General features: G+C 40.7%; 1 protein-coding gene across 17 annotated transcripts in view; it reads left to right on the forward strand.

The window, feature by feature from the left end:
* The window catches only part of mapk8ip3 (mitogen-activated protein kinase 8 interacting protein 3), a 225,118-nt gene that overhangs the window by 35,697 nt on the left and 163,807 nt on the right, over window positions 1–25,614 (forward strand). For all 17 annotated transcript variants that reach the window (XM_068056312.1, XM_068056319.1, XM_068056320.1 and 14 more), the window contains exons 2-4: window positions 14,515–14,635; window positions 17,519–17,589; window positions 21,686–21,780. In XM_068056312.1, the coding sequence (XP_067912413.1) occupies window positions 14,515–14,635; window positions 17,519–17,589; window positions 21,686–21,780 (287 nt within the window). The remainder of the gene's footprint in view (window positions 1–14,514; window positions 14,636–17,518; window positions 17,590–21,685; window positions 21,781–25,614) is intronic.

A 25,614-nucleotide genomic window follows, 5' to 3' on the forward strand; every position in this document is an offset into this window, starting at 1 on the left:
AATCCCTCGGACCTGATATTCTAATCCCAGGGTGTTGAAAGAGGTAGCTATGGAGATAGTGGATGCATTGGTGATCATTTTCCAAAATTCTGTAGATTCTGGAATGGTTCCTGCAGATTGGCAGATTGGAAAGTCGCAAATGTCATCCCACTATTTAAGAAGGGAGGGAGCGAGAAAACAGCGAATTGCAGACCTGTTGGCCTTACATCAGTCATTGGGAAAATGCTAGAATCTATCCTAAAGGATGTGATAAATGGACATTTGGATAATAATGATCTGATTGGGCATAGTCAACATGGATTTATGAATGGGAAATCATGTTTGCTGAACCTGTTGGAGTTTTTTGAGGATGTTACCAACAGAATTGATAAAGGGGAGTCAGTGGATGTGGTATACTTGGATTTTCAGAAGGCGTTTGATAAACTCCTCCACCGGAGGTTGGGTAGCAAAATTAAAGCACGTGGGATAGGAGGTAATATACTGGCATGAATTCAGGATTGGTTAACAGGCAGAAAGAAGAGAGTAGGAACAAACTGGTCATTCTCACGTTGGCAGGCAGTGACTAGTGAAGTACTGCAGGGATCAGTGCTTGGGCCCCAGCTGTTCACAATATATATCGATGATTTGGATGTGGGGACCAAATGTAGTATTTCCAAGTTTGCGGATGACACAAAATAGGTGGGAATGTGTGTTGTGAGGAAGATGCAAAGCGGCTTCAAGGGGATTTGGACAGACTTAGTGATTGGACAAGAATGTGGCAGATGGAATATAATGCAGAAAAATGTGAGGTTATCCACTTTGGTAGGAGGAACAGATGTGCAGAGTATTCCTTAAATGGTAAGAGATTAGAAAGTGTAGATGTACAAAGGGACCTGGGTGTCCTTGTCAATAAGTCACTGAAAGCTAACATGCAAGTGCAGCAAGCAATTAGGAAGGCTCATAGTATGTTGGCCTTTATCGCAAGAGAATTTGAGTACAGAATTAGTGAAGTCTTGCTTCAATTGTATAGAACCTTGGTTAGACTGCACCTGGAGTACTGTGCAGTTTTGGTCCCCTTACCTAAGGAAGGATATTATTGCCATAGAGAGGGAGTGCAACGAAGGTTCACCAGACTTGCTCTGGGGATGGCGGGACTGTCTTATGAAGAGAGATTGGGGAAACTGGCCCTGTATTTGCTAGAGTTTCAAAGCATGAGAGGTTATCTCATTGAAACCTACAAAATACCTAAAGGGATAGACAGGGTAGATGCAGCTAAGATCTTTCCCCTGGCTGGGGAGTCTAGAGCCAGGGGACACAATTTTGAAATAAGGGGGAAGCCACTTAGGACAGCGATGAAGAGAAATTTCTTTATTCAGATGGTTGAGAATCTTTGGAATTCTCTACCGCAGAGGGCTGTGGAAGCTCAGTCATTGAGTATGTTTAAAGCAGAGATTGACAGATTTCTAAATACAAATGACATAAGGGATATGAGGATAGTGTGGGAAAAAGGCATTGAAGTGGATGATCAGCCATGATTATATTGAATGGCGGGGCAGACTCGATGGGCTGAATGGCCTACTCCTGCTCCTTATGTTCCTATGATAGAGTTGTCCTTATCTTTACATTGTTTGGAACTTCAAAACCTGCCACCTCTGCCAACATGGCTTGGCAGCAAAGATCATTCTCAGTTGGTATAAAGTTTTGTGGCGGTTTAATGAATATTTAATGGTAACAGTATCCACACTCAACCTTTGTTGATAGTTCAGTTTAAAAGTCATTGGCCTGTTGTATTACAAAGGAGAGATTTCATAGCTGCCCTTCAAAGTGACAAAAATTAAAAACATTTGCTTACAATGAACTTGGATGTTAGTATGGATTGTCATTGCCATCACTGTACAGAGCGTATAAATTTTGATATAACTGGCATTTGACTTTCTTTGTAAATATGAATACTGTTGCAGAGTATTAATTCAAGAAATTACTGTATTGACAACTACCGACAACAATTGCTATGGAGAACAAGGTGATACAGTGTTGTACAATGCTCTTTTCCCTCTTTGGACTTGGAATCCAATCCATTCCAGATTGAAGGAATGAACATATTTATCTTTTTATGATTCTTAAAGCTTTGTTTCAGATTTTACTTGTGTGATCTTATCAACCCAGCTCTTAAGTCCTATAGATCTAGAGAGTTATGTTCCTCTAAGTTGTGGCAATACTTCAACAATTTTGCTTGAAGCTATATGAGTTTGGGAAACAGAAATTGTCGGATTGGTCTTCTGAAGTTGAATTTGAAGGATGTTATCTATGTGGTGTAGAGAGGCTGTGCTTTGAATAGTCTGTGCTATTTTTCACCTGGCATTTGTGCCGGATGCTGCTACAGAGTACCAGGTAATAAATGTCCCTTTCATTAGCACGGTCATCCCTCATTGAGTGAGCACAAGTACATGAAACATGGAAGAATAATTACACTGCTCTGTGCCAGAGGAAACTGGTACTGTTTGTCAGGCCACTGCACTCACTTAATTGACTGTCTCAAAGACATAACAATACATTGATATATTGAACCATATGATTTCCTCCTTACATATAACGTTTTTATCAAAAAGTCAATCACTGGAGGAGCCACTCGATTGACACTGATGGTCTTAACCTACCTTCTACACTTGCACTCTTTTTCTCCCCATCCCCAGTTCACATTGGCACTCCCTATTTCCACTATTCACACTGGCCCTATTACCGCTCCTCCCTTATTCACATTGGCACTCTTCTCCCTACAGTTCAGAGCCAGTTTGACTTCATTTGTACTCCCACTGCTGAGTCTGGCTCTTCTCTTGTTCCTAATGCTCTTTTTATGCTGCATCACTATGAATTATCATCTTTGAAAATGAATGTGATAAATAATTTGATATTTGTGAAATATTAGAACAGAAATAACTTGCCACCGATGCTGTTAAAATAAGCATCACAAAACAAACTAGGGCTATGTGTGATGGTTGTTAATTGTGCATTAATTGTGTTTAATTGTATACAGGTGTTGGGCATTAACTAAGATTTCATTTGAGCACAAATGAAGAGACACTTGCTGAAACTGTGGTGTGATTGAATTAGGTGGTGTATGCTTGTAAAGTTTAAGTCTGTAAATAAATGTAATACTGAGTAAAGATTGGCTCCAGTACTATCCTTCACTAACTGGCTTTCCAGACTGTAACAATAGTGTTCTGCTAAATAGAGGCTGGTCTTTTACTCTTGCATGAAATGTAAAAGAAATATAATTCTGTTGACAAAGAGGTAATTGTGCCAACCCTTTTACTCTTAACGTCATAGAAAGCTTTTATGATAAATATAAGAAAATCGAATTTGGAAACAATTTGAAAAGTTAAATGAAGTTGCACTCACGGCAGTGGATTTTGAATCCTCAGTTCTCTCCTTTTCTCCTCAAAATATTGATTCTTGTTGGGGTACACCAGCAGTTGAGTAATTTGCCAAAGTTGCCATTCTCATACATGACTATGGCCAATGAGTGCTGGCAGGCTATTTGGAGAGCATCACAGACAACAACAACTTGCATTTATATAGCACCTTTAACACAGTAAAAGGTTCCAAGCTGCTTCACAGGAGCATTATCAAAAATATTTGACACTGAGCCACATAAGGTGATATTAGGACAGGTAATGAGGTAGGTTTTAAGGAGTATCTTAAAGGCAGCAAAAGAGCTAGAGGCAGAGAGGGAATTGCAGAACTTGGGACCCAGGCAGCCGAAGGCAAGGCCACCAATCGTGGAGCAATTAAAATTGTAGATATGTAAGAGGCCAGAATTGGATAGAAGCATCATTCTAACTTCACCTGAAGTCATTTTAGTTGGGAACAGTGCCACAACATTAATGGGCAAGTGGAAATAAAAAAAACTGGGACTTCTCAATCTTGGGTTCGTGATCATAATGCGCTTTGTATTGTCATTGATGCTCTTAGTTGTCTTGCAAAATGTAAGTGCTTCATTAGGCATCTATAATATATGGTAATGAGGGTATTGTAATGGAACACTCAATTTTCAGTTTTTCAGGTGGAAGTCCCATCCAGTGTTAAGTCTAAACATTGCAAGGATGTATTAAAGGCCAGCAGTGTAATGAGACAGGATTAATTAAAGACCTCATAGTAAAGTTGCATGGAAAATTAGGAACTCAAAGCTAAAGGAGAAGGTAGGAGTGCAAGTTAGTGATGAGGCTGATTGTTACCAGAATATAAACAGTAGGGACAGAAGGTGTGAACGTCATATTGCACCAAGGAATTGTACAAGTGTAGGGAAATTTGATGATAGAACAAACTTAAAGGCTTTGTATCTGAATGCACGAAGCATTCGGAATAAAATTAATGAATTAACAGCGCAAATAGAGACGAATGGGTATGATTTAGTGGCGATTATTGAGTTGTGGTTGCACGGAAACCAGGTTTGGGAATTGAATATCCAAGGGTACTCAGTATTTTGGAAGGATAGGCAGGAAGGAAAAGGAGGTGGTGTAGCTTTGTTAGTAAAGGAAGCGATCAGTGCTGTAGTGAGAAATGATGTAGGCATTGGAGATCAAGACATAGAATCAGTCTGGGTAGAACTAAGAAATAGCAAGGGAAAGAAGATCCTGGTGGGAGTAATCTATAGGTCCCCAAACAGTAGTTCCCCAGTGGGGCACAGTATAAACCAGGAAATACTGGGGACTTGTAAGAAAGGTACAGCAATAATCATGGGTGATTTTAAGATGCATATAGATTGGATTAATCATATTGGCAAGGGTAGCCTCGAGGGAGAGTTCATTGAATGTATTAGAAATTGTTTTTTGGGGCAATATGTTGTGGAACCAACCAGGGAGCAGGCTATTCTAGATTTGGTATTGTGTAATGAGGTGGGATTAATTAATGATCTCGTAGTTAAGCATCCTGTAGGGAAGAGTGATCATAGCATGCTAGAATTTCAAATTCAGTTTGAGGGTGAGAAACTGGAGTTCCACACTAGTGTTCTGGAGTTAAACAAAGGTAATTACATAGGCATGAGGACAGATTTGTCCCTAGTGGACTGGGCAGGAAGACTAAAAGGTAGGACAGTTGATGAGCAGTGGCAGATGTTTAAGGAGATGTTCAATTCCTCCCAACTAAAATATGTTCCAGAGAGGAAGAAAGATTGTAAGAGGGGGCGAAAACATCCATGGCTAAGCAAGGAAGTTAAGGATAACATAAAGACAAAAACTAAGGCATACCATATTGCAAAGGCCAGTAGCAGTCTGGAAGATTGGGAAACTTTTAAAGATCAACAAAGGGTTACTAAAAAAAATAAAAAGAGCAAAGGTAAATTATGAAAGAAAACTAGCGTAAAATATAAAAATGGATAGCAAAAGCTTCTATAAGTATGTAAAAGGGAAGAGAGTAGCTAAAGTGAATGTTGGTCCTTTGGAGGATGAGACTAGGGAGTTGATGGTGGGGAACACAGAAATGGCAGAGACGCTAAATCCAGTATTTTGCCTCAGTTTTCACGGTGGAGGACACCAGTACCATCCTAATAGTAACAGGTAATGCAGAGGTTATAGGAAGGGAGGAACTTAGAACATTCATCATCACTAGGGAAAAAGTACTGAGCAAACTATTGGGATTGAAGGCAGCCAAGTCCCCAGGGCCTGATGGCCTACATCCTAGGGTCTTAAAGGAAGTGGCAGCAGAGATAGTGGATCCATTGTCTATAATATTCCAAAATTCCATGGATGCAGGAAAGGTTCCAGTGGATTGGAAAAATGCTAATATAACACCCTTATTCAAAAGAGGAGGGAGGCAGAAAGTAGGAAACTGTAGACCAGTTAGTTTAACATCTGTCGTTGGAAAATTGTTAGAATCCATTATTAAGGAAGTAATAACAGGACATTTAGAAAATCAAAATGCAATCCATCAGAGTCAGCATGGTTTTATGAAGGGTAAATCAAGTTTGACTAATTTGCTAGAGTTCTTCAAAGATGTAACAGGTAAAGTGGATAATGGGGATCCTGTAGGTGTATATCTGGACTTGCAGAAGGCATTTGATAAGGTGCCGCACAAAAGGTTAATACACAAGGTAAGTTCACATGGGGTTAGGGGCAATTTATTAGCTTGGATAGAGGATTGGCTAACCAACAGAAAACAGAGAATCGGGATAAATGGGTCCTTTTCTGATTGGCAAGATGTAACTAGTGGGGTGCCAAGGGTGCGGTCCTCAGGCCTCAACTATATTACAATCTATATTAATGACTTGGATGCAGGGATAGAAGGTACTGTAGCCAAATTTGCAGATGACACTAAAATAGGTGGGATAGTAAGTTGCAATAAAGAAATAAGAAATTTACAAATGGATATGGATAGGTTATGTGAATGGGCCAAAATTTGGCAGATGGAGTTTAATGTGGATAAGTGTGAGGTTATCCATTTTGGTTGGAAGAATAGAAAGGCAAATTAATATCTAAATGGAGAGAAACTTCAGAGTGCTTCGGTACAGAGGGATCTGGGTGTCCCCGTGCATGAATCGCAGAAAACTAGTATGTAGGTGCAGCAGGTAATAAGGAAGGAAAATGGAAATTTGGCATTTATTGCTAAAGGAATAGAGTATAAAAGTAGTGAAGTATTGCTGCAACCGTGCAAGGCATTAGTGAGACCATACTGGAGTATTGCGTACAGTTTTGGTACCATTACTTGAGGAGGGATGTAGTTACATTGGAGGCAGTTCTGAGGAGGTTCACTAAATTGATTCCAGAGATGAGGGGTTTGTCTTATGAAGAGAGATTGAGCAATTTAGGCCTTTACTCTCTCGAGTTTAGAAGAATGAGAGGAGATCTAATTGAGGTATATAAGATGATTAAGGGGATTGACAAAGTAGACATAGAGAGAATGTTACCTCTGGTGGGGCAATCTAGAACAAGAGGTCATAGTTTTAAGATAAGGGGTAGCAGAATTAAAACACAGATGAGGAAAAATTACTTCTCTCAAAGGGTCGTGAGTCTATGGAATTCACTACCCCAGAGTGCAGTGGATGCTGGGACATGGAGTAAATTTAAGGAGGAGATAGACAGATTTTTAATTAGTAAAGGGTTATGGGGAACAGGCAGGAAAGTAGAGTTGAGTCCGAGATGAGATCAGCCATGATCGTATTGAATGGCGGAGCAGGCTCGAGAGGCTGAATTGCCTACTCCTGCTCCTACTTCTTATGTTCTTTAAAGGATCCTCTAGATAAGAGTGATCATAACATGATAGAATTTCACATTCAGTTTGAGGGTGAGAAATGTGGGTCCATAACTAGTGTCTTAAACTTAAATAAAGACAATTACAAGGGTGTGAAGACAGAGTTGGCTAAAGTGGGCTGGGAAAATAGATTAAAAGGCAAGACGGTAGAGAAGCAATGGCAGACATTTAAGGAGATATTTCATAACTCTGAACAGATATATTCCATTGAGGAAGAAAGACAACCAGAAGGATGCACCATCTGTGGCTAACTAAGGAAGTTAAGGATGATATCAAACTGAAAGAAAAGGCATACAATGCTGCAAAGATTAGTGGTAGGCCAGAAGATTGGCAACATTTTAGGATTCAGCAGAGAATGACTAAAGAAATAGAAGGAGAAATTAGAGTATAAGAGTAGGAAGAAATATAAAAAGACAGTAAAAGCTTCTACAAATATATAAAAAGGAAGAGAGTAGCTAAAGTAAGTATTGGTCCCTTAGAGGATGAGACTTGGGATTTAATAATGGGAATCGGGGTGTAATGGCAGAGGCTTTGAACAAGTATTTTGTATTCATCTTCACAGTGGAAGACACAAAAAGCATACCAAGAATAGTAGAGAATCAGGAGGCAAAAGGCAGGGAGGATCTTAAAACTATCACTATCACCAGAGGAAAAAGTAATGGAAATACTAATGGGCCTAAAGGCTGACAAGTTCCCTGGATCTGATGGCCTGCCTCTGAGGGTCTTAAAGGAAGTGGCTGCAGAGATAGTGGATGCATTGGTTGTAATCTTCCAAAATTCCCTGATTCCCAGATTCTGGAAAGATCCCAGCGGATTGGAAAACTGCAATTGTACCACCTGTTCAAGAAAGGAGGGAGAAAGAAAGCAGGAGACTATTGGCCAGTTAGCCTAACGTCTGTCATTGGGAAAATGCTATAATCCATTATTAAAGAGGTAGTAGCAGGACATCTAGAAAATCACAATACAATCAGGCAGAGTCAACATGGTTTTGTGAAAGGGAAATTGGGTTTGACAAATTTATTAGTGTTTTTTGAGGATGCAACAAGCTGGGTGGATAAAGGGGAACCAGTGGATGTAGTGTATTTGGATTTCCAAAAGGCATTCGATAAGGCACCACATAAAAGGTTACTATACGAGATAAGAGCTCATGGTGTTGGGGATGATATATTAGAATGGGTAGAGGACAGGCTAACTAATAGGAAACAGAGGGTCAGAATAAGTGGGTCTTTTTCAGGATGCCAAACTGTAAGATAAGTGCTGGGGCCTCAACTATTTACGATCTATATTAATGAGTTGGATGAAGGGACCGACTGTATTGTCAAGTTTGCTGACGATGCAAAGATAGGTAGGAAAGAAAGTTGTGAGGAGGATACAAAGAGCCTGTAAAGGGATTATAGATAGTTTGAGTGCGTGGACAAAAAATTGGCAGATGGAGTACAATGTGGGAAAATGTGAGGTTGTCCACTTTGGCATGAAGATTAGAAAAGCAGAATATTAATTAAATGGAGAGAGGCTGCAGGATGCTGCAATACAGAGGGACCTAGGTGTCCTTGTACAAAAATCACAAAAAGTCAGCATGCAGGTACAGCAAGTAATTAGGAAAGCAAATGGAATATTGTCCCTTATTGTAAAGGGGATGGAGTATAAAAGTAGGGACGTCTTGCTACAACTGTACAGGGCAATGGTGAGACCGCACCTAGAGTACTGTGTACAGTTTTGGTCAATGTTTTTAAAGGAGGGTCATACTTGCATTGGAAGCAGTTCAGAGAAGGTTCACTAGGCTGATTCCTGGGATGAGGGGGTTGTCTTATGAGGGAATGTTAAAAAGATTGAGCAAGTTGGGCCTATACTCATTGGAGTTTAGAAGAATGAGAGGTGATCTTATTGAAACGTATAAGATTTGCAGGGGTGGGTGGGTGACAGGGTAGATGCTGAGAGGATGTTTCCCCTCGTGGGGGAATCTAGAACTAGGGGTCATAGTTTCAAATTAAGGGGTCTCCCATTTAAGATGGAATTGAGGAGCAATTGCTTCTCTGAGGATCATGATTGGAATTATTTTCCCCATTAAGCAGTAGAAGCTGGCTCACTGAATATATTCATGGCTGAGTTTGACAGATTTTTGATTGACAAAGGCGTCAAGGGTTAAGGGGGACAGGCAGGAAAGTGGAGTTAAGGCCACAGTCAGATCAGGCATGATCTTATTGAATGGTGGAGCAGGCTCGAGGGGCCGAATGGCCTACTCCTATTTCTTATGTTCTCATTTTTGCATTTGGGATGACAGTTTTTCAAGGTAAACTGCTGTTTTTCAGTGAATACAGCGTTTTTTGTCAAACCTCCCATAGCACAGGTTTTAATGCCTGAAGAGAATAAATGTCAAAGGGGTGTGAAAAGGAGATCAGCTGGCACCAGAGCTAGACTCCTTACACCTGCCATTTTATTACCATCCATAGTTACTGGCTCTTGCACACCTAACCTGGCACTGATTGGGGAGAATTGTCTCTGCATGCAGTGGGCTGGCAGAGTTGTGCCATCTGTTGTAAGGACAGTTGCAGCTAAAATCCACCATGGGGATGGTGCTAGCTCTTATGTAGGCTAACATATCTGTATCATCTGACTTGCTGCTCACAGATGTATCAAACAAGTGGTTGATGCATTGTTCAACAGGTACAGCACTTTCATCTCTTTCTATCTAGTGAATAACAACAACAGAATTACATACTTGTCCAATTTCACTGTACTGCTACATTTCACAAAATGCAGGGAACGCTGATGTTATCATTGCGGTTATCTTGTAGCCTCCTTGTGTGTCAGTAACTACACATATACATCATACAGCTCGGGCCCAGCAGCAAGATATGCTGTGTGAAGCACCATTCGCTTTTCAGTGTGACAACAGTTCCGAATGTAAACCTGTTTCCTGTTTAGTGCCATACTACTGCGTGCAAGTTAAACATTCAAGGGACTGCAAGGCTACTTGCTAGCTTCAGAGAAACCAATATATGAGCAAAAGATTCTGAGAGCACAATTTGTAACATACAGAGTTGGAACTGATGCTTGCTATAAGAATCTGCTGGGTAGCATCAATGTGCAACTCTCCTCATCTTCCACATTTTCAGCCAAAACTTCTGTGTGTTGCAGAGAGCAATTGCCCTTTCAGGTATTTCCTGGTAGGCATTTTGGAATATCCCTCTCTGAGGAGGGTAGCTTTGCCAACTGCGGCACCCCTTTTCCTCACTGCACGCATCAGTATTTCAAGGGCACCATCTGCAGATATCGCTGAACCCACGATTGTTGGGATGAGGCATGAATCTTGAAACCCCTTTGTTACGGTTCATGTGAGATGGGAGTGTAATTCAGAGGATTTACGAACTAGTGTCAGGCAAACCCCCCACCTGCCAAGACTGAGTGAGGCACACATGATTTTGCCACATGAACATTAAAACTTAAAATTGCAAGCCCCTGACTGGAAAGATATTTGCATAGTAATTGACAGTGTTGGAACAAAGGGACCCAATCTTTTGCCTCCCCAATACACAAAAGAAGTGGTTCGACCAGTTTTAGTCACATGACTGATTGCCTGTTGGAGTTTTTTGAATTTGAACTTCCAACAAGGAATTTGAAATCAGAAGGCACTTTTCTCCTGGACTGAGAACATCCCTCTCCTGCCTGCTCTCACCAGCTTCGGAAACCAGTGAGGACACATGAACCCAAGAGAGAAAAGTTTCCTACAGTGAACAAGGGCCCCAACGAAAAGTAAGAGCTGTCTACAATTAAGTACTCTACGGCTAGCTGGAAACAGCACAGTAAACAATAAACTCTTCTGATATTGCCTCAAACCTCTCCATTTTATTTTTCTTCACTTTTCTGTCCCTATTTGCATGTGTGTATCGCGTGTGCATGCTAGCATGGGTGCGTTGTATATTCGTAGGCATTGACCGTGTTAGAGTTTAAGATTAAGGTTTGATAGATTTCATTCTTCTCCTTTAAACCAAAGAAAGCCTGTTTATGCTCATTTCTTTGCCTTATGATGGGAAAGCAGTGAACAAGGATTCACAAAGGGGAAGCTCAAAACACAGTGTGTTTAAAATTAAACCCTGCTACAATAAGACCAGGTGAAGACAGTAAAAGACCCCTAGACACCTTTCTCACCTGGTTGTAACAGAGTTTCAAAATGGTTCTGTTTTATTGTTGGTCATGAGGGAAAACATGAGATAATGCTTTAGCTTGCTCACTATTGAAACTTTCCCCGGCTGCTTGAGAATAATATTTCACTATCCACAAATTTCAGCTTTAAACAGTTTCTGCATTTTGGCACAAAATGCAAACATTTGATTCTAAACACATTATTACAATGCAAAATCCAAAGTTCACTGTGTTTGCAGTCATGTGAATTGTTACTCTTTGCAGTAGTTAAGATGTGCATTCCCTTTCTTATCTTTGTTTTTGTACTATCATGTGGTATACTGTGCAAGCTACTGTTTCATCTTTACGTTCAAGTCCATAGCTTATTCATGAGTTCAGTGAGTGGGGAAGAAAATAAACCATTGAACTTTTCACAGCTGCAGCCCTTTAACTCACTGTAGCAATGCTCAAAAATCCTTGGTTAAGTGCTTTATTTTAAGTAGTTAGTGGTAAATTTGAATCTTACAACAGCCCTGAAAATTATATTATATCAGAGGATTGGCTGAATATTTTGGGTAGATGTTTTTTCTCCTTCGATAAGAGTTTAAAATGACCAGCCATTCTGTTTTACTTGACACTTGGAAGTTAACTCCAATGCATTTATGAAGGACAGGGAATATGTCAATATTTAAATCACCGCTGGGTTGCCAATGTGCTGTCTGACTGATATCAATATCATGTAAACATCATCCATGACCTTCCCTCCATCATAAGGTCAGAAGTGGAGATGTTCACTGATGATTGCCCACTGATCGTTTCAATCGCAACTCCTCAGATACGGAGGCAGTCTGTGCCCGCATGCAGCAAGATCTGAAAACATCCAGGCTAGGACTGTTAAGTGCAAGTAACATTTGCACCACACAAGTGCCAGGAAATGACCATCTCCAACAAAGGATAGTCTAACCACTTCTCTTTGACATTCAATGGCATTGCCTTTGTCAAATCCCCCACCATCAACTTTCTTTGGGGCCACCATTGACCAGAAACGTAACTGGATCAGCACATAAATATTGTGGCTACAAGAATAGGTCAGAGGCTGGGTATTTGGCAGTGAGTGATTTACCTCTGCCTCCCGAAGCCTTTCCCACCCCTACAACACACAAGTCAGGAGTGTGATGGAATATTCTTCACTTGCTTGGGAGATTACAGCTCCAACAACACTCAGGAAATTTGATACCATCGAGGACAAAGCAGTTTGCTTGAGCAGCACCCCATCCACCACCTTAAACCTTCACTCCCTCCACCACTGGCACAGTGTGGCTGCAGTGCATACCATCTACAAGATGCACTGCAGCAACTCACCAAGGCTCCTTTGACAGCACCTCTCAAACCTGCACCTCTACCACCTAGAAGGACAAAGGCAGCAGGCAGGAAGACAACCACCTCCAAGTTCCCCTCAAAGTCCTATGCAATCCTGACTTGGTTTTCGCCGGGTGCTCCGGTTTCCTCCCACAGCCAAAGACTTGCAGGTTGATAGGTAAATTGGCCATTGTAAATTGCCCCTAGTGTAGGTAGGTGGTAGGAGAATGGTGGGGATGTGATAGGGAATATGGGATTAATGTAGGATTAGTATAAATGGGTGGTTGTTGGTTGGCACAGACTTGGTGGGCCGAAGGGCCTGTTTCAGTGCTGTATCTCTAAATAAATAAAAATAAACTTGCCACAGAGTTTTAACACTCAGAAAGCTGTTTGCTCCTGCACTGAAAACATCTCTCTCCTGTCTGCTCTCATCTCGCTCTCACCAGCTTTGGAAACCATTGAAGACATATGAACCCCAAGAGAGAAAGGTCTGCCACAATGAACAAAGTTTAAGAAGAATACTGGGCCCCAATGAAAAGCAAGATCTACCTACAGGCAAAGACTACAGTGAGCTCAAAGCACAGTAACAAAAACCCCTCTTCAGAGATTGTCCCAAACCCCTCTACTTTCTTTTTCGTGTGCTCTTTTCTGTCTCTATTTGCATGTACGTATCGCATACACATGCTAGCGTGGGCGCGGTGTGTATCCGTGTGCGTTAACCGAATTAGAGATTAAGTTTAAGTTTTAATAAATTTCACTTTTTTTTAAACTGAAGGAAAGCCTGTTTGTTTATTTCTTTGCCTTATAATTGGAAAGTGGTGAACAAGGATTCATCAAGGGGGAGCTCCGCACACCAGTGTGTTTAAAACAAAACCCTGTAATAATAAGACCAGGTGAAGGCTAAAAGGGACCCCTAGACACCTTTCTCACCTGGTCGTAACAGTATGATGTATCCAAAAAGGTCATAATGATTGGAGCTGGAGTTAAATCATGTGACTGGTATAGCAATAATTATTTATTTCTTCAGAGTATGGACAATATGCTGTACAATATAGTATAACTTTTATTTTGTACTAATTGTATATGACATTGTTTCAAGCACTGTTACATATAATATACTCTTTACAGAGCCACTGCTATCTGAATTATTTACAGGATCTATTGAGTATATTTATCCTGCCTTTTGGGGAAAATTGTATCCGGTGTATCTCTAGTTTGCTTTTTGTCAATTTGGAATTTAAGCAGGAATGGATATAAACACCATACTTTTGGACTTAAAATAGATCATTAAACAGAAATAAATGGGAAAGGACTGAGGCATTGAGGCAAGTTGTCAAGCTGGCACATAGAAGACGTGAAGTCCTCTCAAATCAGCAATATATATATAAAAAAAGTTTTCCCAATGTTGTCATGGCTGTGAATGTGAGAATCATTTTAATTGGTTGGCTTAGGTCTCCTGTTCATTGGCAGCAATGTGGTTACCAGGGGAATGCATGTTATTCAGTGGATATTTTTCCCTGGTGGAGTTTTTGGAGTTTAAATATTTGATATATTTTAATTTAAGGAACCTAAATCGTGTTATTTCTGGATTGAACAATGCAATCTGAATATAAGTTATAATACACTTGGTATAAACTGTATTATAGTAGGCTATTATTTTAAACAGAAAATGAAACCAAAAATTATGATTTGCTAAATTAAAAGGGCATTTACCATTTGAATGTAGCTTGGTTTTTAATGTGAATATTTTGCCATTCCTCTTATTCTCAACATTTCACCCCCCCCCCCCCCCGTTTTGTGTGTGTGTAGAAATTTATCGAGTTTGAAGATGCACTGGAGCAGGAGAAGAAGGAGCTTCAGACACATGTGGAGTCTCTGGAGTTGCAGACCAGACAGCTGGAACTCAAGTCTAAGAACTATGCAGACCAACGTAAGTTTAGAATGCATTGTAGCAATAGAGGACTGTAGAGGGGCATCTTTCTTCAACCAGAACAACTTGCTTTTATATAGCACCTTTAACAAACTAAAATGCCTCACAGGAACAATTTTTTGACACTGAGCCACATAAGAAGATACTTGGACAGGTGACCAATAGCTTGGTCAAAGAGGTAGGTTTTAAGGAGTATCTCGCAGGAGGAGAGAGAGGCAGAGAGGTTTAAGGACAGAGTTCCAACTGGCAACTGAAGGCATGGTTGCCAGTAGTGGAGGGGTTAAAATCGAGGATGTGCTAGTGGATAGAATTGGGAGAGCTTATAGATCTCGGAAGGTTGTGGGGCTGCAGGAGGTCACAATGATAGGGAGTGGTGAGGTCATGGAAGGATTTGGAAAAAAGATAAGAATTTAAATTCTGAGGCACTGCCCGGTTGGGACTCAGTATTGGTCTGTGAGCATCGCATGGCGGGTGAACGGACTTGGTGTGTGTCAGAATACGGGCATCAGTGACAATCTTCTTTACTGGATAGAATTGGGAGAGCTTATAGATCTGGATACTGGAGAAGATATTGCCAGCACAAACTTGTTTTGCATTCTAATCCTGTGACCAATGTAAGGATTTCCAGCCCCCCCTGCCAAAAAGTGTTAAAAAAGCAAATAATATCTAAAAATTTGCAAGTCGTTGACCTCATTGTAAACATTCATCAGGCCATGAAGTGGAAACATTGGCTTGAATTTTAGCCTGGAGGTGAGTTCCGTGCAGAGGGTCAGTTGTGAGGTTGCACCCGGAATATTAGGTTTCCAGAATGTCCTGCAGTTTTTAACTGCAGGGCTCCTTTAAATTTTTTTCTGTCGGGTTCCTGCCCACAGGCTGTCTGACAGACTGGAGGCCTTTTGAGCGGGAAATCTGCTACACAAGGTTGAAGTCTACGAGAGCAGGTTGGTGTATGGGGGAATATGAGAGATTGTTGGAGTGGGGTGTTCATGATCATGGTGGAGGAGTCCTGATCGCTGTGGGGTGGGGGGTGGGGTCCCAGTTGTAGAGCCTGGGATGGGGGAATGATTAATGAGTAGCTTGTTGGACGTGGAGGAAACACTACTGCTTCTCCTGGCCCACAAGCTGTGCTGTAAAGGCACTTGCCTTATGTATTCACCCCTTTATGCCTGCTTGTGGCTGCCGTATTTCCCAAGGCCTGAGAAATCTGGCTGTCTGTAGTAAAAACAGAATGACCGTTAAACTGAAGGCAGGGAGCCTCATTATAATATATAAGTAACCAACCAACTTCCCATGTGCGGATTGGTCACACGCACATTCCGCCTCCATTAAAACCAGAAGTGGGTGGGTGTGAGGCATGTTGGGTTCCTGTTTCAGATTTTTTTACACTTAAACCTTTGGCAGAACCCCAACCCACCCATTTTTGGGAGTTAAGGTTCAGGCTATTATTATAGTGCAGGGCCCATCTCAATGATTTGTTCATTCTCAACTGTGCTCAACCGGGAGTGTGACACAAGTGTTTCTTGGTTTAAGTAAAATTGAGCTATAAGTTCCACTTTGACCTGTAGGTGAGTATGAACTCAGAGAAGAATCATCACCATTTCTGCTTAACACTGTCATGCTTTCTGGTCAGTCTCCCTTTTCCTGCTGGAGTATTGCCACAGATTTTAGCGTTTCTTTCACTGTTTTTCTGCCACAACTCTCAGTTCGCCTTTTGTTTATCGGTTTATTTGCTCTTCTCCCACCTACGTTCTTACATAGAATTTCCTAATGAAAGGAGTACTGAGACTTATCCATGTTTCATAAGCATCGGTATTAGCTTATATAGGATCATAATACATCATATGGTACCATGTGGAATTGAAACAAGGACAAATTATACATAGGGATTTACATACACTGGGTTGCATATAAATGGACTTAAATGTAATTCTACTTACCTGGCACATAAGTGATGAATTATATTACAGCGAAGTGATGTCTATTTTATTTCACTCCGAACTATACAATAAGCTTTCAAAGCTGTTTAAGCTTAAACCTTCTCAATAGTGCAACTAGAAAGTACCCATGAAAGAAATCCCTGCCTATGGGCCATTTTTATGGTAGAGAATTCCTGTCTTTGACAGTGTGATTGCCAAAACCAATACGACAATAAGTGATCCTCAGAAGATTGGAGATCTGAGTGTAAAATCACTGAACAAAATGTGAAGTGAACTGCTAAAAGTTTTATATGGTCATTTACTATTTTTAAAGAGAAATTCCTTTTGAGTTTATCTGAAAGGATATTATTTATGTACCTTTTGTCTTTTAATGTCCCCCTCTGCTTTAGCCCAGCGCATTGTGCATCATTCTTGTGTGCATGATTGCTAGGAATTCCTTTGGTTTCTGAAATTTGTGCTGGTGATGCCACTCTACATTCCTTAACACCCGACCTTCCATAAGATACCATCGTGATTGAGTCTTCAGGAGCAGCGATAAGGATCTTGATGCGATAGATCGCTGCAGGTGCCCCGGTTACAGAGACTGTAGTCAGATGTTGAAATTTATTTCTGAGGATCTGCCTCAAATTCAAGGGCGGTCACTTATCCGTCACATTGTGCAGTTTCCCTCTAAGGTCATTAAGTTTTTTACATTTTCTATTTGGCAAAGTTTCTCACAAGCAAGGCACATCTCTGTTTTATTTTGGTACAGAATAAAAAAAATTTACAATTGCTCTTTATTTTTTTTTTACTCATCTTTGAATTAAATCCTGAATGCCCTAAAAATTCTGTCTTCATTTCTACATTGCTAGATTTTGTCTGATTTTATTAAATGGAATTCTTTCAATTCTTTCTTATTGATGTTGGTCTCATTCAGCAATGTGACTGATTCTGACCTTTATTGCAGTTACCAGATTGGAGGAGCGGGAGGCAGAGATGAAGAAGGAATACAATGCATTACACCTGAGGCACACTGAGGTAAGAGCTCAGACAATCAGTATACCCATGCGCAAACTGATTTTTGATGGTATTCTCTTGAAAAAGACTGAGATAGAGGCTAAATGTCACTGAGATGCATACAGGTGGGAGCTGACGTTTATTGCAAGGTACTTGATATAGGGTTGGATTCCGAACTCATTTTGACTACAGGGTGTTGAGAGTAGCACCAAAATAAGAGGTAACTGTCACTGCAGGGTACCTGAGACACAATGAGATAGGAGTTGACTAGCGGTGTAAGTTCATTCAAAAATGATGGGATAAAGTTTCGTCTTCATTGCTTGGTGGTAATCTGGTGTAGGAGATCTCCTGCCCCTTATGGGACCCACCTGATCTTCAATCCATTGATTTCAATGAAATGACAATTGGGTGAGTTCTATAACGGGCGGTCGATCTGTTCCACCAGATTACTGCTCAGGGAGTGAAGACGACAATGTACCCTTATTGAGGTAGAAACATAGTTGAGCCTAAGTAAGTTATAGAGATGAGTTTCACAACTGAATAAACATCACGTTCAGCACTTTACATCTAGTACTTTGTTTACACAACACATATGTGTAATAAGTAGAAATTTAAGTAGTTTTTACTTCAGGTTATAGAGGGCTTGTTTTGTGATCCGGCATTCATTTTAGTTCATGTCCAAGAATACTTTGGGAGGATAATCATTATCAGGCAGGACCTCCACAATTCTTTGTAAGTGTTACTGAGGAAGAGTATAAAACGGGTTTACATTCATTTGCACTTTCTGTATCTTGCTCTGAGGTAATTTTGGTCATAACGTATTACAGATGTGAAATACATTCCTATAGCCCAGGAGTGCTCAACCTTTTCATGTGGGGGGGGGGGGTCCACATTTCAATTTTTGTCCTACATGTGAGCTGGTGAGAACATTTCAGAAAGATAAAGCATTAAAGATTTATCTTACTGTTAATCAAAACAAAAACAAACGTGCATTTTTGTGAGGAAGCTTTAAATAAGACTAATTTATTGATTTACTTTCTTGTCACTATGTTGAACACTGATTTAGTGACTATCACTATTGACAAAACACATCTGGCTAACTGAATCAGGGAGCATTCCCATTGTCTGTCTATGCAACTTTCTTTCAGAATGCAAATGTGCAGCCATGTTTTCAGCCATCCAGCTCTGTGGTCTTTTTAAACAAGTTATGTTCAATGTCCAGTAAAAGTTCCAATAGTGTTCCTTTTGACAAAATTAATATATTTCCATTTGGCAGGTGTGGTTTCGGACACACTGTAATAAAGGATGTGATTACAGGACACTTAAAAAATAATGGTAGGATTGGGCAGAGTCAACATGGATTTATGAAAGGGAAATCATGTTTAACAAAACTATTTGAGTTTTCTGAGGATGTAACTAGCAGAATAGATGAGGGGGAACTTGTGGATGTGGCATATTTATATTTTCAGAAAGCTTTTGATCAGGTTCTACACAAGAGGTTAGTAAACCAAATTAGAGCACATGGGATTGTAGGGAATATACTGGCATGTATTGAGAACTGGTTAACGGACAGAAAACAGAGAGTAAAAATAAACGGGTCATTTTCAGGTTGGCAGGCTGTGACTAGTGGGTTACCGCAAGGATCAGTGCTTGAGCCCAGCTATTCACAATCTTTATCAATGATTTGGATGTGGGGATTAAATGTAATATTTCCAAGTTTGTAGATGACACAAAACTGGGGGGGAAAGTGAGTTGTGAGAAGGATGCAAAGACACTTCAAGGGGATTTGGAGAGGCTAAGCGAGTGGGTGAAAATTTGGCAGATGGAATACAATGTGGAAAATTGTGAGGTTATCCACTTTGGTAGGAAAAACAGAAATGCAGAGTATTTCTTTAGAGGCAGGGAAGTGTTGAACTTCAAAGAGACTTGGGTGCCCAAGTTCATGAGTCACTGAAAGCTAACATGCAGGTACAGCAAGCAATTAAGAAGGCAAGTGGTATGTTGGCCTTCATTACACGAGGATTTGAGTACAGGAGTAAAGATATCCTACTGCAATTATAAAGAGCCTTGTGAGACCGCACCCAAAGTATTTTGTGTAGTTTTGGTCTGCTTACCTAAGGAAAGATATACTTGCCATAAAGGGAGTGCAATGAAGGTTTGCAAACTAATTTCTGGGATGGAGGATTGTCCTATGAGGAAAGACTAAATAGACTGGGTCTTTATTCTCTGGAGTTTAAAAGAATGAGAGGCGATCGCATTCAAACATTCAAACAGGGCTCAACAGGGCAGATTTCAGAAGGATGCTTCCTCTGGCTGGGGGGAGGTCTAGAACCAGGGGACACAGTACACAGTCTCAGAATAAGGGGCAGGCCATTTAGGACTGAGATGAGGAGGAATTTCTTCACTCAGAGGGTAGTGAATCTTTGGAATTCTCTGCCACAGAGGGCTGTGGAGGCTCAGTCATTGAGTATGTTCAAGACTGAGATTGATAGATTTCTACGTACTAAAAACATCAAGGGATACGGGGATAGTGCAGGAAAATGGTACTGTAGTAGAAGATCAGCCATGATCTCACTGAATGGTGGAGCAGGCTCGAAGGGCTGAATGGCCTACTCTTGCTCTGATTTCTTGTGTTCTTATGTCGTTCCTGTTCGTCAATACTTTTCCTCATTTCTATTGAGTCTGCCTGGTTTCCATTCTATTGTCCTGCTTGACTGATAAACTGGTTCAGTTTGTGGACTTCACCACTGATTCCATTTACTCTGCCCTTTAATAAGCATGGCAGGAGGTATGGTTGAGCAGTTTTGCAAGTCACTGTCTTCTCTAGCCAGTCGCCTTTGAACCTCATGACACGCTAATTATTTTGCATCATCATTAAAACTGCAGCAGTTTTCTCCGGGTGCTCTGGTTTCCTCCCACAAGCCAAAAGACTTGTAGGCTGGTAGGTAAATTGGCCATTATAAATTGCCCCGAGTTTAGGTAGGTGGTAGGGAAATATAGGGACAGGTGGGGATGTGGTAGGAATATGGGATTAGTGTAGGATTAGTATAAATGGGTGGTTGATGGTCAGCACAGACTCGGTGGGCCGAAGGGCCTGTTTCAGTGCTGTATCTCTGAACTGAACTGAACATTGAATTGCTGGGAATCATGATTCCTACAACCATATCGGGTTCCAGCACAATTTGGATTGGGTTTTGGTACATATGACACAAAGTAGATTAGGTTTACTCAGCTGTTTGGTTTTGCCTGTCTTCCTGATGGTAGGTTTATGGCCTCTGCTCAGTTTTTTTTCCCCTAGTAACATGGCTAATGTCAACAACTGACCATGTAGCGGATTTGTGAGCACAAGTCCTCTACCTTATATTCTGCATTACAGCATGCTAGTTTTTTAATGTCTCCCTAACTACCCAGACCTGACTGTATTAACGTTAGCCTGCATGTCATAGTAGGTTAAATTGATAGGGCAAAGGAGTCCAAATCTATTCTGTACGATCTAATATATAAAGTTGGAAAGACAGTTTGATTGTGTACCGTTATGGAGCAATATATAATTAGTAATGGAATGAATAGAAAAATGTCAAAAATTGGTGTCTTTTAGAGTGTATTTTTTTATCTGATTTATAGAATGTGCCCTTCAACAGCTTCAATATAGTACTAGTGTAAAGACCATCCTGATTTGAACTCTGCCAACTTGCATGACAGCCACACAAGCAATTTCAGGAGATTTGCAAGTTGCAGATTTCTGATGATAGTGACCTTTAATCTATGATAAACAAATCTTGATTTTAATCAAGAAATACCTAATGGGCATTGTTGGTTCTGGCAGCTCACCTCATTCAGTGATTATTGAGCTGGCAGGGGTGGTGTGAGGGGAGAGTGAGAAGGAAGGAAAATGATGTAAATAACTGCAGCTGAAAAATATTTGTTTAAAAATAAAGTACTCTTCCTGAAGCCATTTGTGGATCTGTCATTGTGTTTTATGCATCAGCGTTGTAGCAAAGATTGGCTACCCAATGTGTGGATAGAGTGCTGAGATGATTTGTGCTATCAGTTTTAACCAGGTATATTATTACCCTTCCCCCGTTTACAGTGACTAAATTGTTCTTCCATCTTGCAGATGATACAAACTTATGTGGAACATATAGAACGATCCAAGATGCACCAAGTTGGGGGTAATGCCCAATCAGATGGAACAATGACTGGGAGGAACAAGTAAGGATTGTGTAAAACCAAGTGTTTCTGCTGTGGTAGATTGCAGTTGCTGGGGTATTTGATGGTGTGCAGAAGGTGGCTTAAAAAATAACAGTAAAATTTATGTTTTTTTTAACAGCTTTTTTTTTACGGCTGTGATTGAGATTCAGTAGCCTGAATCAATGAGAATAAATTTTGACTATTTGATAGCGTAGTTTGCACTCAAAAGTTTCTGTCAGAAAAATAGAACTGAAGACCTAGCTTTGTTGTGTGATGTTTCAAAATGCTTTTACATATTATTTAATTCAGACAGCAAGGGAATCTGTACTTTCAGCATTTACTAGTAGAGCTTTATAGCAGGATTGTCTCATTGTCGTATAACTCTTGCATCAATATTATGTCATGGCCAAGCAATTATATCAACAAGTGTCATTACTGCACAGGAGAGTTTGTTAGTACACTTATCAGGACCCAGGTGGAATCTTGTATAGCACAATGTCCCAGATTATGTATGACGGAGGAGTAGATTTTCAGCTCAACTCCTGGGCGTAAAAGTTAAGTTGGGGTTTGTCCGCCCATTGTAGGAACCACCCAGTTATCATTTCCACGCTGGAATAATGGGCAGCCATACTTGGGTAGCAGGTTGAAAATCTACTTCAGAATCACAGGATAAGCGGAGGACTGAGAAGGGATATGGCCAACGTTTTTGAAATGCTGAAAGGCCTGAATAACGCAAATGCTGTCAGATTATTTGAGAAACTGAGATCATGTAGTTAGTGGATGTGAGTGCAAAATTGTCAAGCCAAAAGTAAAATTACATGTGTGGAGTAAGCTTCCATCAAAAGTAATTAATGGCATCTTGATTAAGAAAGAGCTGAGATGGTACCACTAAACACCATGGAGCAGTGCTATGCTCAGCCTTCCACTCTTTTGAATTCATAGTCTTAGCCCTGCTGTCGGGAGGTAATGAACAGAGGTTAGGCATCTTTTGGCAGAAGGGAAAGGCAATCAGATAAGGTATCATTGATGGGGAACTCTTGCATACCTCCTGAATGGCCAGCAAAAAGTGGCATTGGGCAATGTGGAAGCAGGTATGTATGCACAATTCATAGATTATACAAGTGTTCCTATTTATTGCTTCAGTTAATATTTTGGGGAGTGCTTGAATCAGTATAAATAATTAAATGCTTGATGTGCACTAATAACAATTGCATTCCACAGGGTAATTTTGTAAGCAAATATTGGTAGCTTCTAGTCAGTAAGTACGAACTATGTTTTGATAAATTACTAAGGTAGAAAATGAAAAAGTGCTGACTGAAGTTTAACAACCTCTTTGCAAATTATTGGGTCTTCTAGATGCCTCTGCAGTTGAGCAGCTGTTCGTCCTTCATGTATCCTCTCCTTTCTGAGACATGCCAGATATGGTTCCTCGGTCACTCTTGCCCTTTTAGTACCTGGCCTAAGCTCTCATTTTTCACTTGTGAATCCAGAAAGTGAGTGTTGTCAGGTTTTTTTCTAACCTGTTGGAGGCCTCGTAGTCAAGCCAAATACTGTCTAAATACTTTTCTGCAGTGGTAACTGAATAGCTTCCAGGAATGGAAACCATGGCCATTTACAATTCCTCAGCCTGAGGAGACTGAGGTCATAAAAAAAAAAGAAAAAACTTCCATTTTATGTAGTGCTATTTACAACTTCAAGATGTCCCAAAGCATTTTAATGCTAGTGAAGTGTTGTAGGAAACATGGCGGCTAATTTGCATGCAGCAAATTCCCATGAACAGCAGTGAGATATATGTCCAAATATCTGCTTTACTTATGTTGCTTGAACAACAACAACAGCTTGCATTTATATAGCACCTTTAACATAGTAAAATGTCCCAAGGTGCTTCATAGGAGCGTAATCAAACAAAATTTGATACCAAGCCACATAAGGGGATGCTGGGGCAGATGACCAAAAACTTTGTCAAAGAGGTTGATTTTAAGGAGCGTTTTAAAGAAGGAAAGAGAGACAGAGAAATTTGGGAAGGGAATTATGGAGCCTCAGGATAAATATTGACCAGGCTAAGACACTGAGAGAGCTCACCCGTTCTTCTTCAAATAATGCCACAGAATCGCTTACACCACCCAAGAAGGCAGACAGGGCCTTACTTTAACATTTCATCTGAAAGATGACACCTCTAGCAATGCAGTATTCCCTCAGTACTGCACTGAAGTTTCACCCTAGATTTTGTGTCTGGAATGGGGCTTGAACCCAGAACCTTCTGACTCAGGGGCGACAGTCCTATCGCTGAGCTAAGGCTGTCTCAGTTGTCAGCCCTCTAACCCCGCTCCCCCCCCCCCCCCCCCCCCCCAATATTCATGTCTTCCTCTCCTGAAAGCTCAATTTCAAAGTGACGTGCCAGCCTAATAAACATTTTGCCAGTAGCGTAGAATTAAATTCTGTCTTGAGACATTCTTTATCAAAAATTAACCGGGGGCATTCTTGATGAATGAGCTTCTGTCAACTTCAGTCAGATTAGATTGTGTTCAAGTTTTAAACAATTAAATGAATACTCCAGAGAATGCTCCTAAAATTAATATTTGTACATCCTACACAGGAGATGGTCATTTTTAAAGCCAAAAGTTAGATGCAGATTGTGCTTTTTAAAAAAAATTACCAGTGGTTGTTGTGCCGTGCAGCCTTTACAGCTCATTTGGGGAATACTGGTGTGCTTGAAGACAATACCCGATGATATGGAGTGCTAGACACTGCCTCAAGCAGTGATGGCCCGATTATCTGCACTGCCCTGTGCACCAAATACAAATGTGATTTCATTCGAAGAATATGCTGCTGCCTGCAGGCAGTCTCTTAACACTGTTTGTCATGGGACTTTACAACAGATGACTGTCTTGCCCCAAAGTACAAGTAAAATTTAGAGTAGCAAAGCATCATTCTGGTCCGGGAGCATAATTAATCCCATTGGAAGCAAAGGTAGTTTCAGCTTGACATATCTGCCTGGCTGAATCTGGCTGAGATGCAGCTGATACTCTGTGAATCAGTTTCTGATGTGTTAGGATGAATTTAACACCCGAGACAAAGTGACATTGATTACATCAGCAGGTATGAATGTCCCTGTGTGCCAGATATTATTAAAGATTTACCAGGCAGTAGAGGCAGAAAGAAGTACTGCTTGAAGACATGGTTCTAAAATTTGCATGTATATGGCACCTTTCACAACAAAACATCCCCAAATTGTTCTTCATGATCAGTGGGGCGGAAGCGGGGAGGTGGGTTGCGGACGTTACATTGGGAAATGGAGTGACTATTATGTAGGAAAGTAGTTTGGCTAACAGGATACCTGTTGAAAAGAGAAGACCATGAGGGTTTTCCCAGTATCCCATTGTATCTCTGACGAGTCCAATGAAATCGCTGCCCCCCACACCCCCCCAGCCAAAATACAATGTGGGCAAACCTGACTAACTCGGTTATACCAGGTTTCCCCAATATTTTGGACTTTCCACTGGAGTGACGAAGGAAGATCGGGAGAATCCCTATGGAAATGCGTGGCGAGAATGTTGCCATCAGGATCTGTCCTCTAGCAAATGCTGCTGTGTGAACCCCCTTTAAAGAGGGAGGCACATAGTCAGGTTCTCTAAACTATTCCAAATACCTTTTTAAATAAAGGTAGGACCTGAACACATTTTGAGCCTTGCTTCTACATCACTGATGGCTATTAGTGGTTGGCATGTGATGCCCGCAATGTAAATCAAGCTTGATATGTAACTCCATGGCTTCAATTACACCTCCAAACCCAATTATAAACACCATATCCAATTAGCCTGGATTAGCCTTGGGTACACTACAGCAACTGGACTG

The sequence above is a fragment of the Heterodontus francisci genome, chromosome 24, assembly GCF_036365525.1.
Source record: "Heterodontus francisci isolate sHetFra1 chromosome 24, sHetFra1.hap1, whole genome shotgun sequence".
NCBI lineage: Eukaryota > Metazoa > Chordata > Chondrichthyes > Heterodontiformes > Heterodontidae > Heterodontus > Heterodontus francisci.